The 17,788-nt window shown below is 39.7% G+C and overlaps 1 protein-coding gene across 7 annotated transcripts in view; it reads left to right on the forward strand.

Moving 5' to 3' along the window:
* The window catches only part of LOC120373158 (transformation/transcription domain associated protein), a 151,852-nt gene that overhangs the window by 86,502 nt on the left and 47,562 nt on the right, over positions 1-17,788 (forward strand). For all 7 annotated transcript variants that reach the window (XM_039491135.1, XM_039491137.1, XM_039491134.1 and 4 more), the window contains 6 exons: positions 907-1,026; positions 1,336-1,623; positions 2,156-2,293; positions 2,486-2,598; positions 3,062-3,197; positions 10,935-11,126. In XM_039491135.1, the coding sequence (XP_039347069.1) occupies positions 907-1,026; positions 1,336-1,623; positions 2,156-2,293; positions 2,486-2,598; positions 3,062-3,197; positions 10,935-11,126 (987 nt within the window). The remainder of the gene's footprint in view (positions 1-906; positions 1,027-1,335; positions 1,624-2,155; positions 2,294-2,485; positions 2,599-3,061; positions 3,198-10,934; positions 11,127-17,788) is intronic.

Consider the following 17,788-nt stretch of genomic DNA (forward strand, 5'->3'; position numbering starts at 1 on the left):
TTGGCCACCTCAACAGTCTTGAACTTTTGCAAGCAATAGTAAGGTCCTGATTAACCTCCAAAACCTGAGGTTAAGCAGGCTGAGTGCGTGTCTTCATTAAGGAATACAGTGACAACTGCTTAGTTATACTGACAATTTGAAAAGTTGCTAATTGTTTTTCCAGTTACCTTTGTCAGTGGAAATTGTATACTATCATGCTGGTACTAAGTCTTACGGGCCAAATGTGGGTAAACATAGGGCATCTGGAAAACCCTGCTTTTGAGAGGATGAAATCAGGTGATTGGGCTCCTAACTTCAGTACACACAAATTTCAGGTTTTGCCAGATATACCTATTGCATTTAGAATTGAACTAAATATCTGTTGCATTTAGGTAAGAAAACTAGTGCCACAAAAACACAAGAAAGGATTACATCAATTAGTAAAGCATGGTAACAGATTATAAACGGCATTGGCTTTTAATATTTCATAAGAAGCTAATTGTTAGATGAGCGCTATTTTGTGATACTCTGATCACATCAGTAGATCTAGCCAATTAGCCTGCTTGTTTTGTCTTACCAACAAATAGTCGGCAACCCCATTGGTCACCTTTTTCTCTTCTCTTCCTTGAGAGCGTCTTACGTTTTTATTTGTAGCTTTTATAGTCATGAGTTGTTGTCTTAATAAACATGGAAATATGATTACATTTATTTCACAGTAGTTTTCTCTTTCCACCTAAGGGAAATTTTGAAAAATTGTATTGGTTATGGAACACTTGGGAAAACAAGTAATGTAACTGCTTGCACACATCTTGGGGAAGCTTAGCTGTTGGACTGTATCATACAGTAACTCTTCCGTGGTGCAAATTCATTGAAAGGTCTTCTTTTTTTTTTTCCGTTACATCCCTAATTGTTTCTCTTTATTTCTAGACTGGAGCGTTATTAAGTGCCTTTGTTCAGTTGTGTCATATCTCTACACCGTTAGCAGAGAAAACTTGGATCCAGCTTTTCTCCCGATTGTGGAAAATCTTATCTGATAGACAGCAGCATGTGAGAATCATTTTTGTGTCTTTTTGGTAGTAGCTGGTGTTTCAGTAGATTGTAATTTTCTGCCATAATTACTTGTTCCCTCAATTTAAAAAAATCCATTTCTAGTGTTTCCTCCAGCTATTTGTCTTAATACTGGTTGCTTTTGAAAGAAATTGGACCCTTCAGATTTCAAAGGGAATTAATCTTTTCATGTTTTAACTACTATATGAAAATTCCCTCATCTGTAGGTATTAGTAAGACTTTAAATATGACCTAAGTGTTGGAATAGTCTGAATGAAATAGTCACTGTTTCTGTTGTTTTAATTCCAGGCTCTTGCAGGTGAAATAAGCCCTTTCTTATGCAGTGGTAGCCACCAAGTGCAGCGAGACTGCCAGCCGAGTGCACTAAACTGTTTTGTGGAAGCAATGTCACAGTGTGTTCCTCCCATTCCCATCAGGCCCTGTGTGCTTAAATACTTGGGTAAAACTCACAACCTGTGGTTCCGTTCCACACTGATGCTGGAACATCAAGCCTTTGAAAAAGGCTTGAGTCTTCAGATAAAACCTAAACAGACAACAGAATTTTATGAGCAGGAAAGCATAACCCCTCCTCAACAGGTAAGGAATAACATTAATTAAATTACAATAGCCTACTAAAGGCAGAGAAGACCTAGGGTGACCATAACCAGCTACACAAAGTTAAACATAAAAGTATCTGTCCACACTGAGTGCTAAAGTGTGTAGCTATCATGTTAGTTACCATAAAAAGACCTAATATGCTAGTGGAGACAAGCCAGGTCAACACATGAGCAAGTTTTGAGAGAAATTGAATTGTAATATGGTGCATTGTTAATTTTTTATATATCCGGTGATAACAGACCATTTACTTCCTGGGTTTTCAGAGTGATCATACAGTGGAGGTCTAGACATAAAAATTAAAAATGTCATATTTAGAACTTAATTGTTATTTTCATGTCTTTCTTTCTTACCCTATGTTGTGTGGTTTTATCATACGCTTTACTTTAAAATACACCAACTAACATGCTTTAATGTGTAAGGCATTTACTTAATAAAAACATTGATCACAAAAAAATTACAGCAACATTTTGACCTTAAAAGAATGTGCTTGGTTATTTGCTGTGTTTTTTAGGAAATACTGGATTCCCTAGCTGAGCTTTACTCTCTGTTACAAGAGGAGGATATGTGGGCTGGACTATGGCAAAAGCGTTGTAAATTTCCAGAGACAGCAACTGCTATTGCTTATGAACAACATGGCTTTTTTGAACAGGTAGTATTTGCACAATATAAGCACATTATTAAACTTTGCTCTATATAGATTAACTATCCGTATAAGCATACTAAAAGCCCACAAAATGTGTACTTTGTTATTAATAAGAACAAAAAAAAAAACTTAATGAAATGCAATCAGATATATGTTTAGAGCAGATATAAATCTAAAATGAAGTGCCTTTTTTTTTAGGCACAAGAAACATACGAAAAAGCAATGGAAAAAGCCAAAAAGGAACATGAACGAAATAATGCCTCCCCTGCTATCTTCCCTGAGTATCAACTCTGGGAAGACCATTGGATTCGGTAAGATTTTAAAATTGGAGCAGAACGATGTTACAAAAGTAGTACTCTAGTAGTTTAAAACATCAATTACTAAAATAAACTAAGCCCAGCACATTTACGATACAGAGCAACTTAGGGGAATAAAACTTTATATTGCTACTCCTTTAACAGACTTCAGAACAGCTATACATAAATCATTGCAAAAGTATAATTTGCTGTTTGTGGAAACAGATTTCACATGGAATTTGTTTCCCCATTTAATATTGGGATCTGGGTCACATGAAAGTGCAGTTCCCTCTCTTCATACACTTCTATATTATGGTTTTTGTTGTTGTTTGTTTTTAATCCTTCAGTCTATTTACAACTACTGCAATGCCTTCTAAGCATTTTTCAAACATACACGAATGCAGATGCTCTCCTGATATGAAATGCTTCAAGTAACTTTTAAGTAACTCTTGCTAACATCATGTTTTCATTTTCGTAGCTGCTCAAAAGAATTGAACCAGTGGGAACCTTTGACAGAGTATGGCCAGTCAAAGGGCCATATAAATCCCTATCTGGTACTCGAATGTGCATGGAGAGTCTCAAACTGGACTGCTATGAAGGAGGCACTGGTGCAGGTGAATATTTTTCTTTGAGAATGTGCAGAGATAACATTTTGTTTCATCGTTCATTGTGCTGATTGTGTTTCTTCAAAGTCAGCATTACAACTCATTTCACAGACGCAGTAAACTCCTTTTTGGGGATTTTCTTCTATGTAGTACACAGCTGGGTATTTTGGCAACCAGAGCATATTGTTTCAACAGACTGACTTGGGTCTTTCCTTTTTATTTTTTCCTCGTCTTTCTGTCTCTTTACAAAGCTTCCTTATAATTCAGAATTGATATTTCATAGCAGGGTAGCAATCACCAGGGTGGGTCAAGGTTGGGTCATGGTGTCAAATTATTAAAAAGCACCAAGTGGCTGACTGGTGAACATGCTGGTGCCAGTAGTGATTTATGGGGATGCTTGCAGAAGCATTTACAGTGCTGCATAAAAAACATATCTTGCGGGGGCGGGGGGAACCCTAAGCATCAAACCAATACTGGTGGCCTTGTGTGATGTAAGATGATAAGGGTAAGATAGGGATGGGGAAAATAGATGTTGCCTATCCCTTTATGGTTTGTTGTTCCGGGAAACGAGGGATGCTGATATGAAAATCAAACTGTTGTACCTTCTATGGATGGATAGATTGTAACTAAACTCCCAGTTTTTAAATGAAAGAGCCCTCTGTCTGCAATGTTAATGTAAGTTTAGATGCTTTGATTTTAAGTGATAGAGCATGAGTACACCTGGCCCTTTCCTTCAGAATCTTATAATTAACATTACTGCTTCCACAACCATTTACTATGTATAGTTTTGTAAGGCTGTTAGGGTGTGCAAAGGCCCAGATTGACACTTACATAGGAAAACCTGCATACACCAGGAAACTGTCTGGATAAATTTTGGTTTCCCTTAATCGACCCTTTGTAGGGAGGGGGATGCTTGCTTCCATGCGTTCTGATATTCCAAGATTGTCAGGGACATAGTTAAATTCCAGGATATCCAGGGAGGACTGGAGTTTTTTGCATAGAGGTCCAGTGCCAGCCTTCATTCTGCTAAAATATGAGATTATGAAGGGGAAAATGAGATCATGGAAAGGTAAGCATTCCCTAGTTTTACCTGGACTTGCCTCCTTCCCACAACTGTGGAGCTCCAGCCCTGTGGAGTTATGGTGCAAGGTTCTGGGGTGATTTGAGGAAATAGTGAGTATGGCACAGAACTGCAGTATTCTCCCCCCCACCCAGATCCACCCTGTTAAGCTTGCAGCAGTAGAATTCAAAAGCAACCTCGGGGCATAATGCTGAAAACCTAAAACTTCGATATATTTTAATGTAGACCACATTATTTCAAATAAAACTGCATTAATTAATTAATTAGTTATTAGTAATAATTAGTTATGCACAAGCTACTTCAACAAAAGTGACGTCTCTCCCTCTGCCTCCATTTGTCATTAATATGCTGGTAGGTAGGTTTGGCAGTCTCGTGCTAGGTCTATGAAAGAGAGAACTGAGTAAGACGCACATGAAATTTTATTTGCTGGGTTTAAATACTGAATGCCTGAGATTTGGAGTGTACTTGCTGTTGTCACAGGCTGTTGATAAAGCCAGCAGATATTATTTTAGTGAAACAAGTATTGCAAACTGAGGCTGCAGGCTGTTTATATGCTGTGATTGACGTATTGCAATTACATGCTTGGCAAATACCTGTTCTAATTTTTCTTAAATTTTATTGCTCTGCTCTGCAATGGCTTTCAGAAGGGATATTTATACAGTGTGACCTATTGGAGGAGGACTGCTTCCTGTGTTAATATTCTTCCACTTTCTGTTCAAATTATAAAAGACCTCTGAAATAACTGTTGGGTTTCTCCTTTTATTTGGTCTTTTTTTTTTTTTTTTTTTTGAGTCTACTTAATTTTATTTCAGAATGAGTCTCAAATATTGCTTTTTACAGCAAATCCACTAAACTTTAAACTTTATAACTGCATTTTAAATAACCATATTGTAGCCAAGGCCACTAGCGCCACCTATTATTAAGGTTGCCCAGCACTTCCCATTATAAGACCCTGTTTTCAGTTGTTTATAACTTTTCCAGTCTTTAACCACATAGGGTATAATTTTCCATGTTGGGTGTCTGCCTCGGGGTGATTTTTAATTTCCTCCTAAAAAGGTTCAGCTGTTTCTGAGACCGGGCTAGGGGAAAAAAATACATTGTTTTGCCTGTGTTAAATGTTTGAGACCTCTTCTTTGAAATGGTCTACTATCCCCATACTTTGGAACAGGGACTTCGTATTTGTGTCAGGGATGTGTCTTTTGCCATGCTTGTAAAAATCCCTCCAAATGTGGCCAAGTTATATTGCAGTTTGCATGTGCTTCGTAGAGACTTGCTTGTGCATTAGAGTTAAAATACCTGATGATTCCATGCTCGCTGAGTATGCCCGAACCTCTCCTGGCTCTTAGCACTGGCTCGACTGCACATGTGCCATCCCCTGATGGTGACTGAGCTGCTTTAGCCCAGGGCTACAGGAATGAAGATGATTGTCTCTCTAATGCAGTGATACTCAGACTGAGGCTTGCAAGCTGCAAGTGGCTCTTTAACGTGTCTCCTGCAGCTCTTTGCAGCACATATTAAGAGTGTGTGATTTAATTATTAACCAATCAGGAAGAGTTTACTATATTATTAACCAATTGCAGTTGATTAAAATAATAATACTTGGTCAGTCATTTTGCTGTGAGAATTTTATATATATAAAAATTAAAGTATATAAAAAAATAAAATTCTCACAGCAAGATGACTAAGTATTATTATTTTTTATTAGATTTGTTTATTATTTTTTATATATAAGGCTTTTTTGGGTAATGTTGATTGCTAATTTTGCTCCTGAACCAGTGAGGTCTGAGTATCATTGCTCCCATCTATTCTAGGCTGGAGTAGGATTGGGCACTGGGACTGAGAGCAGGGAGCCTATCCTGTGCTCTCAGTGAGCCCCCTGCTGGCATCCAGACAGCATGAAGGAGAAAGCCATCTGATTCAAATGCAGAGGGAACAAAAGCCAGACCAAGGGGAAGGGGGGTGTCAAAGAAGTATATATTAGCACAAGGAGTCTGGTAAGACTGGGACTGGATGAGCATGGAGGATAGGACTCGGAGTCATGGGTGGATGAGGAAGATGGGAAAAGTCACAGGGGGAGAGTGGGAGCCAGTTGCCTGGGGAGGATAATGAGATTTGAATGAGCAGCTGTGGGGATAGGGGGAAGACCTGGGACTGGCTGGACAAGAAGACTGTGACTATGAACCAGTGTGGTGGGGAATGGGTGTATGGGCAACTGATCTAGCAAGGAGCTAGAGTATTGGGGGAGAACTTGGACTGTCTGAGCAAAGAGACTGGGACAAGGAGCCAGGGGAGAGACTGAGTTTTGATGAGAGGTCTGGGAGGGTGAGAGGAGAGAGAGAATTGATGAGGAGCTTGGAAGGGTAAACTGGACTGGCTGGGCAAGGAGACGAGGAAAGGAGTTGAGGTGGAAAGGGGGTAATAGTTGGAAAGAGGCAGAATGCCTGAACAATTTTTTTTCAGATTATGTAAATCATCCCTATCCTGAGACTTGTAATTTTTGTCCTGGAAGTAATTATCACCAATTGACAAACTTCTGGTGATAGGAACTTGGGGGTAGAAAGCATAGTATGACTTCGTTGAGTTAGTATTACTGACATGAGCTACTGTAATGAGTTCATCTTGTACCTTTCAGATGTCACTGCAGATAAAGCTTCAAAATTTCAGATGTGCCAAGATTTTTAAATCAAACCAGTCTTCAGACTTCAGTTTCAAAATGTGTTTAATGCATTGGAGATAACAGGTTTTGAATCACCTCTTGTAGTTTAATGTAAGGCTTATTTTAAATATGTGACCTTTAGAAGCCTACAGTTCATACATACTACCTCCTTCCATCAGATGTTCTAAATTCATTAAGTGGCACGGATACTGTGTTTCTTCATTTGGAGACAAGGAACTGGGTATGTAGGAGAGTGCAGTGGTCTTATTTTTCACTTAGTAATTTGTAAAATGTATGGTTTGCAGCTGCCTGCTATTGACCTTCCTGATTCATTAGAGTTCATTGTGTTCTGGTTATATAATCCATTTTGCTGAACAACATGCACTTGAAGACCACTTAACCTTTCTCTTGTCCTTTTCTAGGTTCCACTCAAGAGATTATGTGGTCTTTGCTATCCATATGCTTGATTAATGAATACTTTGTAAAGTTTTGACGGTTGTAGAGCAGTCAAAAGGCAGGAGGCATGTTGTATATAGCAAACATATTTAAAGAAGTGTTGTTTTTTCAAGGCATTCAGAAGTCGACAATATAGAGATTTTGACTGATTTTTATACAGCTAAATGGCTACTAGACTTTTTTTTTTAAGTGACTCTGTGAAGAAGTAGTGCAAAAGTAGGTAGATACTTTCACTTGAGAGAAAACTTTGAGGAATTTTTAAACACTCTTTGTGTCGTAATATAAAAAGTGAAGTAAATTGAAGGCATGTAGAGGAAATCACCCTTATTAGGCAACCTCTGGTCTTAAAGCTACATCCCTAAGGTTCCTAGTATATGCTAAATGCCACCTTTTATTTAGAGTCCATCTGTGTTATGCAACAGATGGGTGTAGTTCCTTGTAAGGTTAAATAAAAATGTCAGTGTATACAGACTTAGACCACTTGGAAAGAATTACAGAACTGATGTGGCTACACAAGAACATTTTTCTGGTATATTTGTACACATGCATTTCTGTAATAATTATTGAATCCTTTTTACTTTTAAATTTGAAATACTTTTCATATATTTTATAAAAGTAAGTTAAAAGCCTTTTCATTTTGAGAAAAAAGATAATTCTTTAATGCTGAGCAGATTTGTTTCGCTTAGGACTTTGTTGGTGTGGGACATTAAGCCAGATATTGAGCCCAGATCATCAAGGTGAGAGGCTTGTGCATTAAGTCATGAATGGAAAGGAGTTTGCTGGTCTGTATCACACAGTCACAATATAGTGTGACTTGATTGTTTCTCTTTGCATAAGAGACAGGACAGGAATAGCAAACCTTACTGCATTTCAAGATTCAGTGACATTGGAAGAGCCCCATGAAGAAGCTTGCACAGCACCTTCTTATCCCATATATGGATTTAGAAAAGCAATTAGTCCCTCACTTACATCAATAGAGACATGCTGGGTGAGGTAATATCTTTTATTGAACTAACTTCTGATAGTGAGAGAGACAAGCTTTCAGGCTTGGACAAGAAGACCTGTGTGTAAGCTCGAAAGCATCTCTCTCTCACCAACAGAAGTTAGTCCAATAAAAGATACCTCACCTGCCTTGTCCCTATTATCTTCGGACTAACACTACTACAGCAACACTGCATACTTACATAAATACTAATTTTGAAAAATCTGTTCAGTTTCTGAAACCAGCACACACTAACTAGAAACTATTTACTATCTGCAAATAGTTCATGCACGTAGTGACTTTATTTCTCTAAATGTCCAAATAGTTGCAAAAGATGAGCCTGTTTCTTCAAGTTGCTGAATATCCTTAACTCCGGTTAACTTCAGTGTCTTGCAGGAGCAGTTTCCTGTATCCCAAAATCCTCCTTCACAGTGACTGTTTATTCTTGCATGATAAATGCACTGCATTATATGTTTCTTAATATATACAAAATCTATCTGAATTCTACATCAGTTTTTTGGGGAAAATACAGTTTCTCAAGGTTTTCTTAGTGTAGAACATCTGTTAATTCTTCAATAATTCTTTTTCCTCACTCAGATGTAGAAGAGGAAGATGCAATAAGTATGCATTACTTCAGGGGCTAAGAGTGAAAATTATAAAGATTGCTTTATGAATGAAGTACTGTGTTTGTCCTTTGATAGGACCCAAAATTGAGCTGGTCAGGCTGTATCGGTGTTAGAAATTGAAGTTGCTGGTGTTAACACTACTGATGACTAGAATTGAATATTTGGCTTAACTAGCAGTTTTGTCACTGAGTGATTAAACAGTTATCTGCCCCAAAAGAGCAAAGTATAGGTGTTCAATATATAATTTTAATTTATATTTGTTTTTTGTTGCTATTTTTAAATCAATAATGTATTCTGTCCTATTCAAGTATGCACAAGTTCTTGAATAATTACACAGAACTTCTAAGAACACTTTTGTGGTAAGCTTTCTACAGCTGCAAAATAAAGAAAACGTTGTACAGTAGATTTTAATCTTTGAGTTGTAGCTGAGTGAATTGATCATGTCTGACAGGTTCTACTTCTGATGGCTTTCAGTTTAAGTAGAAGTGACAACCACCAGCAACTGCAGATACATTTTTGCTGGAGTTGTGTGAATGAGATTTTCAGTAATGAGGCATTTACTAATGGACTAAAGAGAACATACTGAAGCTATAAATTGAGCTTCTGTGGCTTTAGACAGATCCATGTAATAGTGTCAGGAAACATGTATTCATAAATAGCTGGATGTGAAAGAATAATTACTTCTCTGCTGATAGACTTACAGGTTTCATTTTATTGATACTCTTTTATGCTGATGTTTTTTAATCTGACTTTGAACAGCTTATATTAAATGTATTCTTTTATGCAATTTAACTCTTGATCCATAGGGAGCGATCAGAAAAGATGGTAGCTGTATATCAGTTTTCCTAAACTTTTGTGAAACCGTTTTAATAATCTACCTATTAAAGTTGAGGTATTAAAATAACAAGTGGCCTGTGATATAGGACCCAAGACTCATTTCCATTTGCTCACATTATTATTGTGTTTAATGATCCAGTGTATCATGTAATAAAAAAAAAAAAGATGATTTTCATTCTATAAGTGTAGGATTGCTACCTGACGGTTTCTCTTTACAAGCTCAGGCTTAAAAGCTAGTTGAGAATAAACTGAAGCAACATTTAAAGTAATTGATACATTACTTTAACAAATGAAAGTGATTCCTTTGATATTTTTAAGCTAATGAAAATAGAACAAAGCCAGTGTAGCTGGAATTTCTATGCAGCACATGAATACAAAGGGGGGCTGCACTGGGAGAATTGAGTGCTCAAGGTGTACAGAATCAGGCCTTTACTCTCTGCTCTGAATGCTAATGAGTGTTTGCAAATATTTGTGAGCTAATTTAAATGTACACTCTTTATTTAGTCAGATCGTCTCAAATGCATGCAATAATCAACCTTTCAGTACATTTGTTGCAAAACATTTACATACTATGGCTAAATTGTGCTTTGAGTCTTCTAGTTGTCATATATCTGCCACTCCTGTGTTTCAGGAAGTCTCTGAAAATAGCTTAACATTTATTTCTCAGTCAAAAAGTGACTGTTACTTAAAATGATTGAGTCCCTGTATGCAGATACTGTTTTGACATAAACATATAATTAGAGCTAGATCGTTTAAAAAAAATTGTCATTTACTTATTCTCCTAAAAACTTAATGATATACAGGACAGCTAGGCAGCCTAGTATCTGTGCAATATGTTGACATGTAAAGTCAATTTATGTTGCTGAAAAGACATGAATATCAACAGACGAACAGAAAATCCCACAGATTAGAGATTTTAGTTTCAGGAAATACTATTTAAAGCATTCTCTTTCAGAAACTGGAATTTCTAGAAATTAGTCCATTTAAAAAAAATAATCAAGTTTAAAAATCAAGTCATATGTCCATTTAAGATTTCTTTTTGCTTTCAGATTTTCCTGTGCTTATGCAAAAGAGGTGTTTCGTAGCTAATTTTCTGTTTTACCATTAGGTGGAGCTGAGTTGTCCAAAAGAGATGGCTTGGAAAGTCAACATGTACAGAGGATATCTAGCAATCTGCCATCCCGAAGAACAGCAGCTTAACTTCATTGAGCGCTTGGTAGAAATGGCCAGCAGTTTAGCCATTCGTGAATGGCGAAGGCTTCCTCATGTAGTGTCACATGTTCACACTCCCCTTCTGCAGGTGAGATTAAGAACAGCCATACTGGGTCAAACCAATGGTTCATCTAGTCCAATATCCTGTCTTCTGACAGTGGCCAATGCCGGGTGCTTCAGAGGGAATGAATAGAACATGCAGTCTTTGAGTGATCCATCCCCTGTCCTCCACTCCCAGTTTCTGGCAATCAGAGGCCAGTGACATAAGGAGCCAGGAGTTGCATACCTGACCATATTGGCTAATATCCATTGATAGACCTGTTCTCCATGAACATATCTAATATTTTTTTGAACCTCGGTGAGGTTTTTGCCTTCACAACATCTCCCTGGCAACAAGTTCCATTGGTTGACTGTGCATTGTGTGAAGAAATACTTCTGTTTGTTTTATCATTGGTGACCCTGGTTCTTGTGTTATGTGAAGGAGTAAATACATACTTAGTTGTTCACTTTCTCCACACCGTTCATGATTTTATAGACCTGAATTATATCTCCCTCCCTCCATAATCTCTTTTCCAAACTGATTGGGTCCAGGCTTTTTAGTCTCTCTTCATATGGAAACTGTTACTTCTTCGAGTAGTGTCCCTGTGGATGCTTCATAGACGCGCTACAGGCCAAAGCCTTCCTACCTCAGGACAGGTTTCTATCCCTGGTATCACTTATAGACAAGGGCCAGCCAGAATCTGCCTCCAGCTCCTGGAGCATATGGCAGTTGGCATGGTGGTGATTCCACACGGCAGACTTCACATGCGATGCCTACAGCTATGGTTCAGCTCAGTTTACAGACCAAACAGGGACAGTCTGGACAAACCCCTTTCATTCTCCATCAGGATCAAGAACTCCCTGGACTGGTGGAAGAACCCGGCCAATGCATGCAAAAGGGGTCCCCTTCTTTCAGGCACCACCTTCATCACTCCTTACCATAGACGCATCCCTTATAGGATAGGGCGTGCATCTAAACGGTCACCCATGGAGATCTCCCTACACATCAATCTCCTCGAGTTGAGATGGTCAGGAATGCCTCCGCCAGTTTCCTCTTGGTGATAACAGGATCACATACAAAGGTCCCAACGGACAACATAGCCTGAATGTATTATATCAACCACTAGGGATGAGCACAGAGGCAATAAAACTATGGAACTGGTGCATCTCTCACAACATCACCTTATCCATGGCTTACCTCCCGGGTACGCAGAACGAGGTAGCGGACAATCTCAGTCACACCTTCCTGCACGACCACAAGTGGGAGATGCACCTGTGAGTACTTCTCGACTTGTTTGCATGGTGGGGAACACCGTCCACAGATCTGTTCCCCGCAGTGCACCTTCTCTCTCAGGACAAAAGGCCTATTTACCTGCAGAAATGATCCAGGTTCCAGATTTGGTGCACATCCCAACAAATCTCTCCAGCGTCAGCAACTCTTCCTCATATTCTGGAATATGCCCTGACCTTTAACCTCAGTTTTTATCCCCTAGAGCTCTCAGGGTCCATCTAGCAGCTATTACATCGTTTCATAAACCTCTAGAGTGGTACTCAGTACTTCTGCACCCGGCCACTAAAAGGTTCCTTAAGGGAATAACAAACACTTAACCGCAACTTCCTACCCTGCCATGGGATCTAAACCTAGTGTTGAAAGGGCTGACTAGGCCTCCCTTCGAACCTATGGCCACCTGTTCACTAGCATATCTATCGATAAAAATTATCTTTCTGGTTGCAGTTTCCCCTATTCTTCTAGTCAAGATAATAGCAGCTCTCATAGCTCATCCCCCATACACAGTATTCTTCCCTGACAAGGTTACACTTAGGCTGCATCCAAGGTTCATTCCCAAAGTGACCTCCTTGTTTCACATGAATTCAGTCTAATTCACCTTCACGTCTTCTACCCAAAACCTCACCAAGACAATAGGGAGGCCGTACTGCATACCCTAGGCCAATGGTTCTCAACCCGTTTACCACTGTGAACCACATATGCAGCTCTCTGTGTTATGTGGGCCACATCCACACAATATATATACTACCTGTATGGCCCTCAGGGTTGCAGCTATGTGCTGATTCAGCTGCAAGCAGCCTACGGGCCTCAGGTTGACAACTACTGCTCTAGGTGTTAGGAGAGCTCTTCCTTTCTACCTCAATAGGACAAAGGCCTTCAGGAAGTCCCCTAGACTATTTCTCTCTATGATGGAAAGATCTAAGGGCTCAGCGATATCAGCCCAAAGACTATCCAAATTTGTCTCTAATTGCATCAGACAGTGTTATCAAATTCATAACATGACCTCTCTGGACTCGATCCATACACATTCCATGAGATCAGTCTCATTTGTCTCCTTCCTCAAGGCTGTCCCCATCTCAGAGTTCTGCAGAGCAATGACATGGGTGTCAGTCCACACCTTTGCAGAACGTTATGCGATCACTAGGGACTCTGCCTCTGATGCCAACTGAAAACTGACCATTTATTCCTACCCTTTGTTTCTGATCCATGGGAGGACCTTCCCTCTTATCCCATGACTGCTTAAAATCCCTTCATTACAAAATGATTTTTCCAGTAACAAGTTTCAGGATTTTAGTAATCATAAGAAAAAGGTTTTGATGAAACATAGTTGATATTTCTGGGATGTCAGGGAGGGCCAGGGGAAGATTCTCAAGTAATTTTATAGCAAGGAGTTCTTTTGTTACACAATACTCATAACTGAAAGGTTATTCCTGGTGATATTTTTACATTAAAATTGCAACATTTATATTTTGGTTGGAATTCCTTTATAAAGGTTATAGTGTTACCACTGCAGGTAAACTAAGCTTTGAGAAAGTTGGCCTTGTGGCTCAACCTTTTCTTATAAGCTGGTTCAAAGTCCCTTAAAAGTCATTGGAAGGGCTCCCATTCACTTCAGTGGCCTTTGGAATCAGGCCCATTGTGAGGATGTTCTGCTGTTGCTTTATGATAACACCTGTGGAAATGTAGAATGAATCTGTAAAATGATTTTCTTTTCAGTTCAACACATTGTAAATACAGTACAGATTTCAGAAGCCTAAAATCTATAGGTTACTTTTAGTCTTAGCTAGACTTATTCAGCCGAGCCAACTGTTTGAAGTCAGTGCCATTAAAAGAAAAATGTGTGTTCAGGAATGCTGGCATTGCCGTCGTTGGCGTAGAGTTCTGAACACATCAGTAAAATACCCGCAGCTGGCCCTTGTCAGGTGACTTTGGCTCACTGTGCTTGGAAATTGCAGTTTAGACGTTTGGACTTGGGCTGGAGCCCAGGCTCTGGAACCCTCTCCTCCCAAGGGGTGCCAGAGCCTGGGCTCCAGCCTGAGCCCAGATGTCTACTCTGCAGTTTTATAGCTTTGCAGCCTGAGCCCTGCAAGCCCGAGTCAGATGACTCAGGCCAGCCACAGCTGTGCCACAACTTTTATTGCACTGTAGACATCCCCTTGGCTCAAGGCTTGGGGTCAAAGAAGAACTTGTTGTCTCTAACTCTGGCATTAGTGAAAGACTGTCTTTTCCAAAGGGTAATAGTGCTCAGCTGAAAACTACTGCAGACTCTGGGACCTAAAGCTTGAGAATGTGTATTCTGTTGAAATGAACAAGGAAAAGGCTTTAAATACAACATTTTATTTTCATTCTAAATTGTAACACTTTAACCAGCACTAGGGACTCCCCTTTGTGCAGAAACCAAAAGCAAGACTTGCCTCAGACTGATTTTTCATGCCACTTCGTACATCTTCTGAAGATTCCCTCTTGTACAGCGAATCCCTGTCCACCCAGACATATCATACAGTTAGGAGACTAGGTACCTTCTCACTCCATTGCAGTCTTCCTTCCTCTTCCCCTCTCATTCTGCAGAATGTGACCGTGAAAATCAGGATCAGAACACTGAGGAAGGGCTCTTTCCACCAGACTTTTTGGAGAAGACTGTGTAGGAAAATAATTGCCAAATACACATTCCGCCTACAGAAGTAGTTTTCTTCTCACCACTGTGGCTGATTCAGATCCACTGGGTGCACAGTGATCAGTAAGAATAGTGCTGCCTACTTACTTCATGCTTCCTACTTGAAACTCCTCTTTGGTGACCTGCATGAAAGGGAGCAGGAGGCTCCAGCTCACATCCTAGTTTACTAGCTCTGTGATGTGCCTGGATGAACGGGGATTCCTCGTTCAAAGATGAAATCCTTCCGAGAATTTCCCCGAGTGCTGCAGAGGAGGCAAAGGAAGGGCAGATGGAAGACGTCTGTATTTGAGTGTATGTCTACACTACAATCGCTAGAATGTGACAACTCTAGCAGTGTAGCGTAGATGCGCTGTCAATGGCTACATCAAATTATCCCTTGTGCTGATGTAAGGGGGGAAGTTCATGTAGGTGCCATCCCATCATGTATCCTGGAGACTAAGGGTACGTCTTCACTACCCGCCCGATCGGCAGGTAGCAATCGATTTCTCGGAGTTCGATATATCGCGTCTCATCTAGATGCGATATATCGAACCCCGAACGCGCTCCCGTCAACTCCGGAACTCCACCGGAGCGAGTGGCGGTAGCGGAGTCGACGGGGGAGCCGCGGATGTCGATCCCGCGCCGTGAGGACGGGTAAGTAATTCAAGCTCAGGTACTTCGACTTCAGCTACGCTATTCACGTAGCTGAAGTTGCGTACCTTAGATCGACTCCCCCCCCCCAGCGTAGACCAGGCCTAAGGTGCATGCTTGTATCCTGCACAAAGGTGATCTCAGCTGTTCCCCCAGTGGCATTATCCACTGATACAGTATACAGTGGATAATGCCAGCAGCATGAAAGGTAGAACAATCTCACTTCAGACTGGGGATTACAATATTCCATGTCTTGGGAGTAAGCTGCCTTTACTGCAGAAAAAAAAGTCAGCTACACCCTGCTGGATAAAGGAAGGATGGAGCTGAAGGCAGGCTCCCCCTGAAATGGGGTGTTTCTGGACCTAAAATTCTAGTAGTGGAGTATTCCACTGACTTGTGCAGAGAGAGAAGTGAGGAGAAATTAATTAATTCCAGACTGCAGGAACCTCCAGCAGGAAAATAAACAACTAATTCAATACCACCTACATCAACTGACATAACTCATAGACTTAAGGTCAGAAGGGACCATTATGGTCATCTAGTCTGACCTCCTGCACGATGCGGGCAACAGAATCTCACCCACCCACTCCTGTAACAAACCCCTAACCTATGTCTGAGTTACTGAAGTCCTCAAATCTTCTGGCAAATGTCAAGATGTCATTTAAAAGTAGGAAGAAAATGTTTATAGCATAAGACTTTCCTACTTTTTCGTGGAACTGCAGTACACTGTACATAGCATGCGCATAATTTCTTAAGACTATCTCATGTATGCGTTCCAATCCTTGACTTCTGTGTACAGAAACAAGTGCTGTTTCAACTGGAAAACTAAGCATATAGCACACAGAGACTCAGCCAAACTGTCATTTCTGTGCTGTTTTGCTACTTAGTATGTACTATCTTTTATCTCTTCTATTTCCTATTTCTAGATTAGAGCTGAACTCACTGCCAACTCTTGAATCGTTTTTAACAGAAGTTATTTTGACTTCAGAAGCAGGCATGCTATTATCTGCATTTCTGCAAAGAGTACTTTCTTTGGAATAATAGAAATAAAAAGCGGTTGTTTTCTCCCTCCCTAGTTAAACAGGATCTCAGGCTTGGGTGTTTATTTAAAGGCTCAGTGTTTAAACTTTAAGTCCTTTTTCTTGTCATCTTTAATGACCTTCTCCAGAACCTGCTGCAGGGTTTGACAGCACTTAGGGCTAGAGTTTCTGGGGTGTATGTGATGTGGTGTGTGGAGCTTTTTTGTTTTGTTTTGTTTTCTTATGTAAACCTAGTTTTATTGGTATTTCAGATTATGAAGAACTACAGGCATTGTTCAAAACCAGTATTTTAAATCTTTCTCCTTGGCATACACCTTACTCAAAAATAAGATCCACGTGAAAAATTAGGGGAAAGAGTTTCTTTCTTGTCATATCCTGAAAGGGTTGTGAAAACCTTTTTGAGAACATTTCTTTTAAGCACTCAGAAATGTCTTTGAGGCATTTTGCATAAATTTAAAAAGTCTCTCTCCTGAAGAGTGGGCAATTTAAGTTCAACATGACACAGCATGTATGAGTTATAATAGCCTTAGGAGGGGGAAAGAGAGAGGAATGACAGGTGCTGGTGATATACCTAACTCAGTAAGGAATGGCACATCTTGAAGGTTAAAGAGCTAAGCTTCTCGTTAGACAGAAGGCTACTGGTGTGGTGGATGACTCTCCCATAATTTGCATAGATGCTGCACTATAGCCAAAAAGGATTCCCATCTCACATCTTGCAGTATAAAATATCAAAACCTGATATGTTTTTCAGATGGTTTTAGCTGCCTATCTAAACATTTTAGAACTTCAACAGATACCTTTTTTTTTTTTTTGGGATGAATCCCTTCCATTGCCGGGGGGGGGGCGACGACTTTTTAGCTGTCAAATTTTTTTTGAGTTATTGATCTGTTTTTCCTGACTCTCTTATGGAAAAACCACAGAGAGAAATAATGACATTGAACTTGCCATATGCCAAATAATTACCTTTTTAAGGAAAAAAAGCTGCAAAGGACAGAACTTAGATATTCTGATACCAATAGAACTCTTTCTTTCACTTTATGTTGTTAAAAATTGAATGCCTTTCAACTGCCATTGAAAAT

Source organism: Mauremys reevesii, linkage group 10, assembly GCF_016161935.1.
Source record: "Mauremys reevesii isolate NIE-2019 linkage group 10, ASM1616193v1, whole genome shotgun sequence".
Lineage (NCBI taxonomy): Eukaryota > Metazoa > Chordata > Testudines > Geoemydidae > Mauremys > Mauremys reevesii.